This window comes from Phocoena phocoena, chromosome X (assembly GCF_963924675.1).
Source record: "Phocoena phocoena chromosome X, mPhoPho1.1, whole genome shotgun sequence".
Lineage (NCBI taxonomy): Eukaryota > Metazoa > Chordata > Mammalia > Artiodactyla > Phocoenidae > Phocoena > Phocoena phocoena.
The window spans coordinates 99,845,901-99,859,211 of record NC_089240.1 but is presented as its reverse complement, the minus strand read 5'-3'; the positions used below and the strand labels follow the sequence as shown (position 1 = coordinate 99,859,211).

The 13,311-nt window shown below is 44.6% G+C and overlaps 1 protein-coding gene across 1 annotated transcript in view; it reads right to left on the bottom strand.

The window, feature by feature from the left end:
• Nucleotides 1–13,311, bottom strand: part of DOCK11 (dedicator of cytokinesis 11) — a 197,898-nt gene that overhangs the window by 90,499 nt on the left and 94,088 nt on the right. The window contains exons 21-23 of the mRNA XM_065901242.1: nucleotides 4,017–4,138; nucleotides 3,316–3,402; nucleotides 1,900–1,989 (exon numbers count right to left, since the gene is read on the bottom strand). Of these exons, the coding sequence (XP_065757314.1) occupies nucleotides 1,900–1,989; nucleotides 3,316–3,402; nucleotides 4,017–4,138 (299 nt within the window). The remainder of the gene's footprint in view (nucleotides 1–1,899; nucleotides 1,990–3,315; nucleotides 3,403–4,016; nucleotides 4,139–13,311) is intronic.

Genomic DNA, 13,311 nt, shown 5'->3' with positions numbered 1-13,311 from the left:
ATGAAGCCTGGCCCATAGGATGCACTCAAGAAAAAAGTGTGGAATGAATGAATACTATATAGCAGATGCCTTATCTCACTGAGGCCTGTAACCACCCTACAAGTGGGTAGTTTTGTTTTGTTTTTTAACATCTTTATTGGAGCGTAATTGCTTTACAATGGTGTGTTCAGTTTCTGCTGTATAACAAAGGGAATCAGCTATACATATACATCTATCCCCCTATCTCCTCCCTCTTGCGTCTCCCTCCCACCCTCCCTATCCCACCCCTCCAGGTGGTCACAAAGCACCGGAGCTGATCTACCTTTGCTATGCGGCTGCTTCCCACTAGCTATCTATTTTATATTTGGTAGTGTATATATGTCCATGCCACTCTCTCACTTCGTCCCAGCTTACCCTTCCCCCTCCCCGTGTCCTCAAGTCCATTCTCTAGTAGGTCTGCGTCTTTATTCCCATCTTGCCCCTAGGTTCTTCATGACCCTTTTTTCTTTTTTTTTTTCTTAGATTCCATATATATGTCTTAGCATACGGTATTTGTTTTTCTCTTTCTGACTTACTTCACTCTGTATGACAGACTCTAGGTCCATCCACCTCACTACAAATAACACAATTGTTTCTTTTATGGCTGAGTAATATTCCACTGTATATATGGGCCACATCTTCTTTATCCATTCATCTGTCGATGGACACTTAGGTTGCTTCCATGTCCTGGCTGTTGTAAATAGAGCTGCAATGACCATTTTGGTACATGACTCTTTTTGAATTATGGTTTTCTCCGGGCATATGCCCAGTAGTGGGACTGCTGGGTTGTATGGTAGTTCCCTTTTTAGTTGTTTGAGGAACCTCCATACTGTTCTCCATAGTGGCTGTATCAATTCACATTCCCACCAACAGGGCAAGAGGGTTCCCTTTTCTCCACACCCTCTCCAGCATTTATTGTTTGTAGAGTTTTTGATGATGGCCATTCTGACTGGTATTAGGTGATACCTCATTGTAGTTTTGATTTGCATTTCTCTCATGACTACGAGTAGGTTTTTATCTTTATGTGAGAGAAGAAACAAAGGCTTGGAGAAGTTAAGTAAGTTGGTCAAGGTCAATCACAGAGCTAATAAGTGACAGACCTGGGACACAAATTCAGTTTGTGATTCCAGAACCCATACGTGTATTACCTCATGTCACAGTACCTCTCTGAAAGAAATGAACCTTTTCATTTCCTGAGAATATCATTCCCTATTAACATATGCCTAAAGGGAAATCCTGGAGAGGCTTCATTTAAAATAAAAATGCCTCAGACTGGCCATGGCTGATCTACTGAAAAGAAAAGTCACTGTTAGCTGGGTTCCATGTCGTGTGCCCTGTCCCACCCCATTAGGGAATAAATGGAGTCTGGATTCTCAATACATTTGATAAAATATGGCGTTACTTATGACCCCCTCCTATGCAACATGCAGAAACTAGGTTCTCTTTTTTTAGCTGACCCTTCTGATAATCTTTCACCTATGAACACAGGAATCATTTCACATTTCGTTCCAAGCAAAAGTGACTCCGTTTCTCCTGGCCCTTTTCCCCAAGCTTTCTCCACCTTTACCAGGCCATCGGCAAGATGAGAAAAGGCCCGGAAAAATCAATTTATGGAACTGAAATAAACATTTTCATGAGATTTTCAAAAATATGTCAACGAATTCTGGCTAAAACATTTTCTTCCTAATGTAGCAATTCTGCGGTCTGCTTCTAAACAGCCCCTTGATGGAAAAGCACATAATAGAAAGTGTTCTCTTGAGGATACACAGCCAGAAGTATTTTTAAAGGGTTCGTTTGATTTTTTTTCCCCCCACGTCAAAAAATGTGGCAACCGAACGACATGAAAAACAAACCTTTCACAGAAAGCTACTGTTCATTTACCTTTAAATATTTAATGAGCTCCCCTGGAACTTCTTTTGAGCCTGACTGAATCAGCTGGCAATGATGGAAGAATTTGTGCACATGTAGATCCTGAAAAACAGATGGACACAGCCATATGAAATTTGATTCATTTCATTTTTTAGCATCTTTATTGGAGTATAACTGCTCTACAATGGTGTGTTCGTTTCTGCTGTACAACAAAGTGAATCAGCTGTACGTATACATACATCCCCCTATCTCCTCCCTCTTGCGTCTCCCTCCCTCCTACCTGCAAAGCACAGGCTCCGCCCCCGCACCACACCCCACCACCCTGGAATCTTGGAAACCTGTTTCCCTGGGTCTTCTAATGGCCAGACTCAGCACCTGCACCTACCAACACGCATGCTCCTAAATGAGTCCCATAGTCCTCTCGACCGTCACACAAAGCAGCAAAACCAGGCACATTCAGCATGCACCTAAGCACGCCGGGTAGGTCACCATTTATGCCCAAGTAGTCACACATTTGTTTAATCTCTTTTTTGGCTAGTGTAGCCTCTGAAGTTGGGCTGCTTCTATATTTTAATGAAACGAGCAGGAAGAGAGGTCTGAATTGACAGGTGAAGAAAACGAAGCAGCAGGGAGTCACCAGAACAAGTCCCAGGCATTCAGTGCCCAACGTACCCTGGCCCTGCACCGGTCAGCGTCCAGCTGTCCTGTATGGAATCTACAGATATTGAATTTGTGGACGGCATGGACTGTATCAGGAACCAGAATCATGAAATTCGGATTTTGACCTGCTTCCTCTAATTATTACCTGTGTGACCTCGGGTAAATCATCTAACCCGAGCGAGCCTTGGTTTCTTTTCCTCTAAAATGATGAAGCGGGCAGGGGGAATTGAGAGAGACCCTGCTCCATCCGTGATTTTTCAAACTGTGCTTGAGGCATCTCACAGATACTTGATCCTAACTTCATGGATGCCGAGGCTAAGAGCAAACTGTAGTAGCCAGCCATGATCCACTGACTGCAAATTTCTGTGTTCAACTCTAGTCTAACCATGAGAAAAGTGTCAGACAAATCCCAACAGAGGGGCATCCTACAGAATACCAGTAGTCCTGAAAACTGACAAGGTGACCAAAAACAATGAAAGTCTCAGAACTTGTCACCGCCAAGAAGAGCCTAAGGAGATATGACAACTAAATGTAACACGCTATACTGGATAGAATCCTGAAACAGAAAAGGGGCATTAATAGGTAAAAGGATTTGGTAATTTGAGAAGAATTTTTAAATTTGAGCTATTATTAAGAATGATGTTATTACTAATGAGAAAGTCTTTCAGGCCACAACTTCTCTAAGGCTGTAGAATCGAATATAGTCTATTTTAATCCAGAAATACAGTCAAGTATTAAAATTGACAAAATTCAGGTGATGCAACTTACTTGTGTATAAATGGTAGACTCCAAGTGACTTTTAATCTTCAACAAAGGCTTTGCACCATCTACCCACTTAATATCCACATTAGACTGCTGTGAAGAGAAAATACACACGTGAGTTTCTGTACCATAGCAATGGATAGATGAGCAACATATAACGCCTTTATGCATTTCAACATTTTCTTTCAGAAACAAATGTGTTCGTTTTGCACACAGGGAATTATTGGAGAAAATAACATGCCTTTAGAATAAATGTATCCTAAACCATTTTGAATTTCCAATCCTTTGCAGGCTGATACTTTTCCAAATGACAATAAAAATTACTAAATAAATGAATTCTTTTCATGATGCACAAAATCGAAGTCCCATTTTAAAAATCGTTATCAGAATCAACAGACATGAGGTTACTTTGTCAAACTATTATACAAGCTTCTCAACACTCATTTCCTATACTTATCTTCGTCGTGGACCAGCACCGGCCCTCAAACCACACTCTGAGTAGCCATCAACCAGACCAAACTATCGACTGTGCCAATGGTATTCTACTTTTTAAACATCTCATCGTATATGTATAACTGAATCACTTTGCTGGACAGCAGAAACTACCACGATGCTGTAAATCAACTATACTTCAATACAGTTTTTTAAAAAGAGGGGGAAGAAACACTTCATCATGATTACTTCAACAAATACAGGTATTTTCCTACCCTTCTTGATTCGGCATCATTCAGATTCAAGTAGCCTGGGGGAAGATTAGCGGAAACTGGCAGCTGCTGCTCAAATGTGATGATTCTACCATCCTTCAGCAAAGGTACCCAGGCAAAGCCAACTGCCAAGACAATAAACAACCATGAGAAATGAAATCGCAAATGCAATTAGCTACACCAATGTCTGGTCACCGGGGAGCAGGGCAGGTCTGTATGTGGGAGTCCAGGTGTTGGGCATCCGAGTACTGGGGAAGGAACAATGAGCTTGTATCGCTTCCTAATCCTAGCCTGACCACTAACAGATTATTCATGCTACCTCCTTGACTATAATGATGGAAACAACAACACAGGGCTCTTCTAGCAGAGTGACTGAGAGACCAAAGTGAGCTAATATACCAAAACACTTGAAAACTTTTAAAGTGCATCAATTTCATCATCTTGACACAGTGGGGGAGAATTTTTGGTAGACTTATTTTTTAAACGATTCAGATGTCTCTCGTCCATCCTTACAGAGAGTCTCATATCTGAGACAACAATCACCATTGTTGCTTCCAGCAACCCTAGGGTAAGCAAGGGACTGCAGAAAAGTAAGGTCACAAGTCAAGGTTACATTCCATACTTATACAAGGCAGTATCTATCTGGGCAGTTTTCCTGATTACAGAAGGAAGAGCGGTAATAGGAGAATGCGGCCAGGGCACAGTGCTTACAACTGCAATCCACTGAGAGATTTTCCTCCCAGTCTCTACATTTCTTAACAGTTCTACCCCAAAGAGCCTCTTGGCTTCCTATTAGAAAACTCATCATGTTCTAGCTAAAAAAGCCAGAGCCATCTGTGTTGCTCAAGTCAAGCGATGTCAGTATTTCCATTATAGAGATTACTCTGGGCTTCAAGTGTTTATATAACTCAGCTATAAAAAAGCTTGCTCTGGACTGAGTTCTGGCATATGAGAGAGGGTGTTGGCTGGAGAGTACTTTTGAAAGCCATTGCTTTCTGATGTTTTGAAATACTTTGCGTGAGTGCGTGTGTGTGTGTTGTGTGTGTCTGTGTGTGCACGCGTGCGTGTGTTTACACTGTGAGCACAGAAGTCAACACAAATCTGGTTAGAATGTTTTCATTCGCGTGTTTAATTTGGCAAACGCTTTAATTCTTAAAGAGATTAATATGTTGCTTTCTCTAAGCAGACTGAAAGGCTTTCTCAGATGCCGAAACATGCCTGAAGGGCATCTGACTAGTACAACTTCAGAAATGCTCTACCCAGAGATCTTCTTTTAGAAAAAGCAGAGGAAAGTAACATGAGCAGAAAAACCATGCAAAAGGACTCTTGTCAAAGTAGTTAAACTGAAAATTAGACACATGACAAAAGGTTTCCAGTCCAGAAAGTAGGAAAAGGAAAATATAGTTCTTCTTAGGCAACATTTTTTTTCCTTATAGAAATTCTTACTGAGATATAATTCAGATGCCATACAATTCATCTACTGAATATTTAAAGTATACAATTCAATGGTTCTTAGTATATTCACAGAGCTGTGCATTTATTGCCACTATCTAATTCCAGAACTTTTTCATCACCCCAAAAAGGAACTCCATATCCCCCTAGAAGTCACACCCTACTTTCCCTTCTTCCAGTCCCGGCCAACCACTGATCTCCTTTCTGTCTCTATGGAATTGCTTAGGCAACATTTTGCACTGTGAATCAATCAGGGCATGGCCAAGGGTGTCTTGCAGTCAAAACTCATCTAGCACACTTGGAAGCTATCAAGGTACAATGTCAAGCACAAGCCATCTGGCTCAAAGATGTGAAGCCACTTAAAGGATGGACAGTTAAAAGTGATGAGTGGTGGGGAGGGAGGGATAAATTAGGAGTTTGGGATTAACAGATACACACTTCTCTATATAAAATAGATAAACAACTAGGACCTACTATATAGCACAGGGAACTAACTATATTCAATATCTTGTAATAACCTATAATGGAAAAGAATCTGAAAAAGAATATATATATATATATATATATATATAGGTGTATATACTGAATCACTTTGCTGTACACCTGAAACATTGTAAATCAACTATGCTTCAAATAATTTTTTAATATTTTTTTTAAAAAGTGATGAGTGGCACATAGAACAACCATCTCACACTCCACTAAGCATCTTGCCCAATCTGTCTAGGATTTGGATAAGGAAACAGTCATTTGTTGCCCAGGAGGTGCACTGTTATAGGTTCTCATCGTTCTGCCAGATTTCTTCTCAAACTGCAAGGTCCCTACCCTGAATGAACTGCAATTTCTATGGGGATCTAGAAGAGGACCACCCTATCCACAAAGGGAACTTCCTAATATTCAGTCCTGCTGTGGGCCGGGCATCACTCAGATGTCCCACTAGCACCTCAAACTCAACATCAGTCAAAACCTACCATCCCTACCCACAATTCTGCTACCTGGCAATACCTTCTTTCCAGTTTCGAAACTTTAGTGCTAACTTTGAATTACCTCTCTAGTAGCCAATCACTTGCCAGGTTCAGTATATTCCTCTGCAATTCTCTTTTCCTCCACCGCGCCCCCCGCCCCACGTTACAGCCATAGTGCGGCCCCCTTTCTCTCCTGGACTTCAGAAATAGCCCCCTAACTGGTGTTTCCTCCTTCCTTCCTTCTTCCTGCTCCAACTCACCTCACCCATTATATTGCTGCCTGATTAGATTTCCTGCAAAACAGCTCTTACTGGTGTTTACAACCCTCCAGTATTTCCTTATTGGTAACAGAATAAAGTCAAACCCACAACTTGGCATTCAGGGATTTCCACCATCTGATGCTTCCTTTCCAACCTGGCATCCTATGATTCCCTCCCCAGTACCCTGTGCTTTGATCCTATTGAATTACTTGTGGTTCCCTGTCCAGACCCCTCAATACTCTGCCTCTGTACCAGCTGTTCCTTCGTCCTGGAATCCTCTACCTTCCTACCAAAACTGCATTATCAAACTCTACCCTGCCCTTTAAGGCCTCACCCAAACACCATCTCCTCCTGGAACCCTTACCTAATTCCCAGCCACTTGTCCCTCCACCAGCTGAAGTAGTAACTCGCTCTTCTCTGACATCACATAGCGCCATTTTCTTGGTAACTACTACTTTCTGTCTTGTGTTATAAATGTCTACATAGGTCTCATTTCCCCTACTAGATCATGTGCTCACTGAAGATGAGATCTATGCTTGGTTCTCCACTGTATTCTCCATAGTACCTCCTATAATATCTTGTACATAATACATACGCAGACATATTTGCTGAGTGAATGAACAAACGAACAAATTTAAGATTGGTCCAGGGACGTCCCTGGTGGTGCAATGGTTAAGAATCCGCCTGCCAGTGCAGGGGACACGGGTTCGCTCCCTGGTCCGGGAAGATCCCACATGCCGCGGAGCAACTAAGCCCGTGTGCCACAGCTACTGAGCCTGGGCTCTAGAGCCTGTGCTACGCAACAAGAGAAGCCACCGCAGCGAGAAGCCCGTGCACCGCAACAAAGAGTAGCCCCCGCTCGCCGCAACTAGACGAAGCCTGCACGCAACGAAGACCCAATGCAGCCAACAATAAATAATAGAGAGGAGCTTCAAGATGGCGGAAGAGTAAGACGTGGAGATCACCTTCCTCCCCACAAATACATAATACATCTACATGTGCAACAACGCCTACAGAAAACCTACTGAACGCTGGCTGAAGACCTCAAACCTCCCAAAAGGCAAGAAACCCCCCACGTACCTGGGTAGGGCAAAAAAAAAAAAAAAAAAAAAAAAACAAAGACAAAAGAATAGGGACGGGACCTGCAACAGAGGGAGGGAGCTGTTAAGGAGGAAAGGTTTCCACACCCTAGGAAGCTCCTTCGCAGGCAGAGACTGCAGGTGGCGGAGGTGGGGAGCTTCGGAGCCGCGGAGGAGAGCGCAGCAACAGGGGTGCGGAGGGCAAAGCGCAGAGATTCCCGCACAGAGGATCGGTGGAGACCTGCACTCACCAGCCCGAGGGGCTTGTCTGCTCACGTGCCCGCGTGGGTGGGGGCTGGGAGCTGAGGCTCGGGCTTCCGGTGGAGCGCAGGGAGAGGATTGGGGTTGGCGGAGTGAACACAGCCTGAGGGGCGCTAGTGCGCCACGGCTGGCCGGGAGGGAGTCTGGGAAAAGGTCTGGACCTCCGAAGAGGCAAGAGACTTTTTCTTGCCTCTTTGTTTCCTGCTGCGTGAGGAGAGGAGATTCAGAGCGCCGCTTAAAGTAGCTCCAGAGACAGGGGCGAGCCGCAGCTATCAGCGCGGACCCCAGAGCCGGGCATGAGACGCTAAGGCTGCTACTGCAGCCACCACGAAGCCCGTGTGCAAGCACAGGTCACTCTCCCCACCTCCCCTCCCGGGAGCTTCTGCAGCCCGCCAGTGCCAGGGTCCCGGGATCCAGGGACAACTTCCCCGGCAGAAAGCACGGCGCGCCTCAGGCTGGTGCAACGTCACGCTGGCCTCTGCCACCGCACGCTCCCCCCCACCCCCACTCCCACCCCCGCACTCTGTGCCCCTCCCTCCCCCCCACCCCCACCCCCACCCCCACACTCTGTGCCCCTCCCTCCCCCCCGGCCTCAGTGAACCAGAGCCCCTGAATCAGCGGCTCCTTTAACCCCATCCTGTCTGGGCGGGAACAGACGCCTAAGGCGACCTACACGCAGAGGCGGGGCCAAATCCAAAGCTGAACCCCAGCAGCTGTGCAAACAAAGAAGACAAAGGGAAATCTCTCCTGGCAGTCTCAGGAGCAGCGGATTAAAGCTCCACAATCAACTTGATGCACCCTGCATCTGTGGATTACCTGAATAGACAACGAATCATCCCAAATTGAGGAGGCGGGCTTTGGGAGCAATGATATATATATTTTTTCTCTTTTTGTGACTGTGTATGTGTATGATTCTGTGTGTGATTTTGTCTGTATAGCTTTGCTCTTACCATTTGTCCTAGGGTTCTGTCTCTTTTTTTTTTTTTTAGTATAGTTTTTATCGCTTGCTATCATTGGTGGGTTTGTTTTTTGGTTTGGTTACTCTCTTTCTTTTTTTATTACTTTTTAAAAAGTTTTTAATAATTATTTTTTATTTAATTACTTTTATCTTCTGCTTGCTTTCTTTCTTTCTTTTCTGCCTTTTATACTGAGCTGTGTGGATGACAGGCTCTTGGTGCTCCAGCCAGGTGTCAGCTCTGTGCCTCTGAGGTGGGAGAGCCAAGTTCAGGACATTGGTCCACAAGAGACCTCCCAGCTCCACGTAATGTCAAACGGCGAAAACTAACACACCATTGTAAAGCAATTATACCCCAATAAAGGTGTTAAAAAAGAAATCAAACAGCGAAAATCTCCCAGAGATCTCCATCTCAACACCAAGACCCAGCTCCACTCAATGACCAGCAAGCTACAGTGCAGGACACGCTATGCCAAACAACTAGAAAGACAGGAACACAACCCCATCCATTAGCACAGAGGCTGCCTAAAATTATAATAAGGCCACAGACACCACAAAACACACCACCTGACGTGAACCTGCCCACGAGAAAGACAAGATCCAGTCTCATCCACCGGAACACAGGCACTAGTCCCCTCCACCAGGAAACCCACACAACCCACTGAACCAACCTTAGCCACTGGGGACAGACACCAAAAACAACAACGGGAACTATGAACCTGCAGCCGGCAAAAAGGAGACCCCAAACACAGTTAAGTTAAGCAAAATGAGAAGACAGAGAAGCACACAGCACATGAAAAAGCAAGGTAAAAACCCACCAGACTTAACAAATGAAGAGGAAATAGGCAGTCTACCTGAAAAAGAATTCAGAATAATGATAGTAAAGATGACCCAAAATCTTGGAGACAGAAGGGACAAAATACAAGAAACTTTAAACAAGGACCTAGAAGAAGTGAAGAGCAAACAAACAGTGATGAACAACACAATAAATGAAATTAAAAATTCTCTGGAAGGGATCAATAACAGAATAACTGAGGCAGAAGAATGGATAAGTGACCTGGAAGATAAAATAGTGGAAATAATTACTGCAGAGCGGAATAAAGAAAAACAATGAAAAGAACTGAGGACAGTCTCAGAAACCATTGGGACAACATTAAACGCACCAACATTCGAATTATAGGGGTCCCAGAAGAACAGAAAAAGAAAGGGACGGAGAAAATATTTGAAGAGATTACAGTTGAAAACTTCCCTAATGTGGGAAAGCAAATAGTTAATCAAGTCCAGGAAGCACAGAGAGTCCCATACAGGATAAATCCAAGGAGAAACACGCCAAGACACATATTAATCAAACTATCAAAAATTAAATACAGAGAAAAATATTACAAGCAGCAAGGGAAAAACAACAAATAACACACAAGGGAATCACCATAAGGTTAACTGCTGACCTTTCAACAGAAACTCTACAAGCCAGAAGGGAGTGGCAGGACATATTTAAAGTGATGAAGGAGAAAAACCTACAACCAAGATTACTCTACCCAGCAAGGATCTCATTCAGATTTGACAGAGAAATTAAAACCTTTACAGACAAACAAAAGCTAAGAGAATTCAGCACCACCAAACCAGCTCTACAACAAATGAGAAGGAACTTCTCTAGGCAGGAAACACAAGAGAAGGAAAAGACCTACAATAACAAACCCAAAACAATTAAGAAAATGGTAATAGGAACATACATATCGATAATTATCTTAACTGTAAATGGACTAAATGCTCCCACCAAAAGACACAGACTGGCTGAATGGATACAAAAACAAGACCTGTATATATGCTGCCTAAAAGAGACCCACTTCAGACCTAGGGACACATACAGACTGAAAGTGAGGGGACAGAAAAAGATATTCCATGAAATGGAAATCAAAAGAAAGCTGGAGTAGCAATTCTCATATCACACAAAATAGACTTTAAGACAAAGAATATTAAAAAGGCAAAGAAGGACACTACATAATGATCAAGGGATCGATCCAAGAAGAAGATATAACAATTGTAAATATTTATGCACCCAACATAGGAGCACCTCGATACATGAGGCAAATACTAACAGCCATAGAAGGGGAAATCGACAGTAACACAACCATAGTAGGGGATTTTAACACCCCACTTTCACCAATGGACAGATCATCCAAAATGAAAATAAATAAGGAAACACAAGCTTTAAATGATACATTAAACAAGATGGACTTAACTGATATTCATAGGACATTCTATCCAAAAACAACAGAATACACATTCTTCTCAAGTGCTCACGGAACATTCTCCAGGATAGATCATATCTTGGGTCACAAATCAAGCCTTGGTAAATTTAAGAAAACTGAAATCGTATCAAGTATCTTTTCCGACCACAACGCTATGAGACTAGATATCAGGAAAAAATCTGTAAAAAATACAAACACATGGAGGCTAAACCATACACTACTTAATAACCAAGAGATCACTGAAGAAATCAAAGAGGAAATCAAAAAATACCTAGAAACAAATGACGATGAAAACACAACAACCCAAAACCTATGGGATGCAGCAAAAGCAGTTCTAAGAGGGAAGTTTATAGCAATAGAATCCTACATCAAGAAACAAGAAACGGGGGGACCTGGAAGATGGCGGAAGAGTAAGACGCGGAGATCGCCTTCCTCCCCACGGATACACCAGAAATACATCCACACGTGGAACAACTCCTACAGAACTCCTACTGAAGGCTGGCAGAAGACCTCAGACCTCCCAAAAGGCAAGAAACTCCCCACGTAACTGGGTAGGGCAAAAGAAAAAACAGAGACAAAAGAATAAGGACGGCACCTGCACCAGTGGGAGGGAGCTGTGAAGGAGGAAAAGTTTCCACACACTAGGAAGCCCCTCCGCGGGCGGAGACTGCGGGAGGCAGAGGGGGGAGTTTCGGGACCGCGGAGTGGTGCACAGCGACGGGTGTGGAGGGCAAAGCGGGGAGATTCCTGCACAGACGATCGGTGCCGACCGGCACTCACCAACCCGAGAGGCTTGCTGCTCACCCGGCGGGGCTGCGAGCTGAGGCTCGGGTTTTGGTTTTGGACGGAGCTCAGGGAGAGGACTGGGGTTGGCGGCTTGAACATAGCCTGAAGGGGTTAGTGCACCACGACTAGCCGGGAGGGAGTTCGGGGAAAAGCCTGCACCGGCCGAAGAGGCAAGAGACTTTTTCTTCCCTCTTTGTTTCCTGGTGCGCAAGGAGAGGGGTTTAAGAGCGCTGCTTAAAGGAACTCCAGGGACGGGCGCGAGCCGCGGCTAAAAGTGCGAACCCCAGAGATGGGCGCGAGCCGCGGCTGAAAGCGCAAACCCCAGAGACGGGCGGGAGACGCTAAGGCTGCTGCTGCGGCCACCAAGGGGCCTGTGTGCGAGCACAGGTCACTCTCCACACCCCTCTTCCGCGGAGCCTGTGCAGCCCGCCACTGCCAGGTTCCCGGGATCCAGGGACAACTTCCCCGGGACAGCGCACGGCGGGCCTCAGGCTGGTGCAACGTCACGCCGGCCTCTGCCGCAACGTCACGCTGCCTCTGCCGCCGCAGGCCGGCCCCGCACGCAGTGCCCCTCCTTCCCCCATCCCCCAACCCCCGGCCTGAGTGAGCCGGAGGCCCCGAATCAGCGGCTCCTTTAACCCCGTCCTGTCTGAGCGAAAAAACAGACGCCCTCCAGCAACCTACACGCAGAGGCAGGGCCAAATCCAAAGCTGAGCTCCTGTGAGCTGTGAGAACAAAGAAGAGAAAGGGAAATCTCTCCCAGCAGCCACAGAAGCAGCGGATTAAAGCTCCACAATCAACTTGATATACCCTGCATCTGTGGAATACCTGAATAGACAAGGAATGATCCCAAATTGAAGAGGTGGAATTTAGGAGCGAGATCTATGATTTTTTTCCCTTTTCCTCTTTTTGTGAATGTGTACGTATATGCTTCTGTGTGACATCTAGTCTGTATACTCTAGCTTCCACCATTTGTCCTAGGGCTCTATCCGTCCATGACTTTTTTTTAAAAATTCTTTTTCTTAATAATTAAGTTTAATTGTAATAACTTTATTATACTTTACCTTCGTTCTTTCTTTCTTTCCTTCCTTCCCTCCCTCCTTTAGACAACGAATCACCCCAAATTGAGGAGGTGGTCTCAGGGAGCAGGATTTATGATTTTTCCCCCTTTACCTCTTTTTGTGAAGGTGTATGTGTATGCTTCTGTGTAAGATTTTCTCTGTATAGCTTTGCTTCCAACATTTGTCCTAAGGTTCTATCCGTCCCTTTTTTGTTTTCTAAATATTTTTTAATT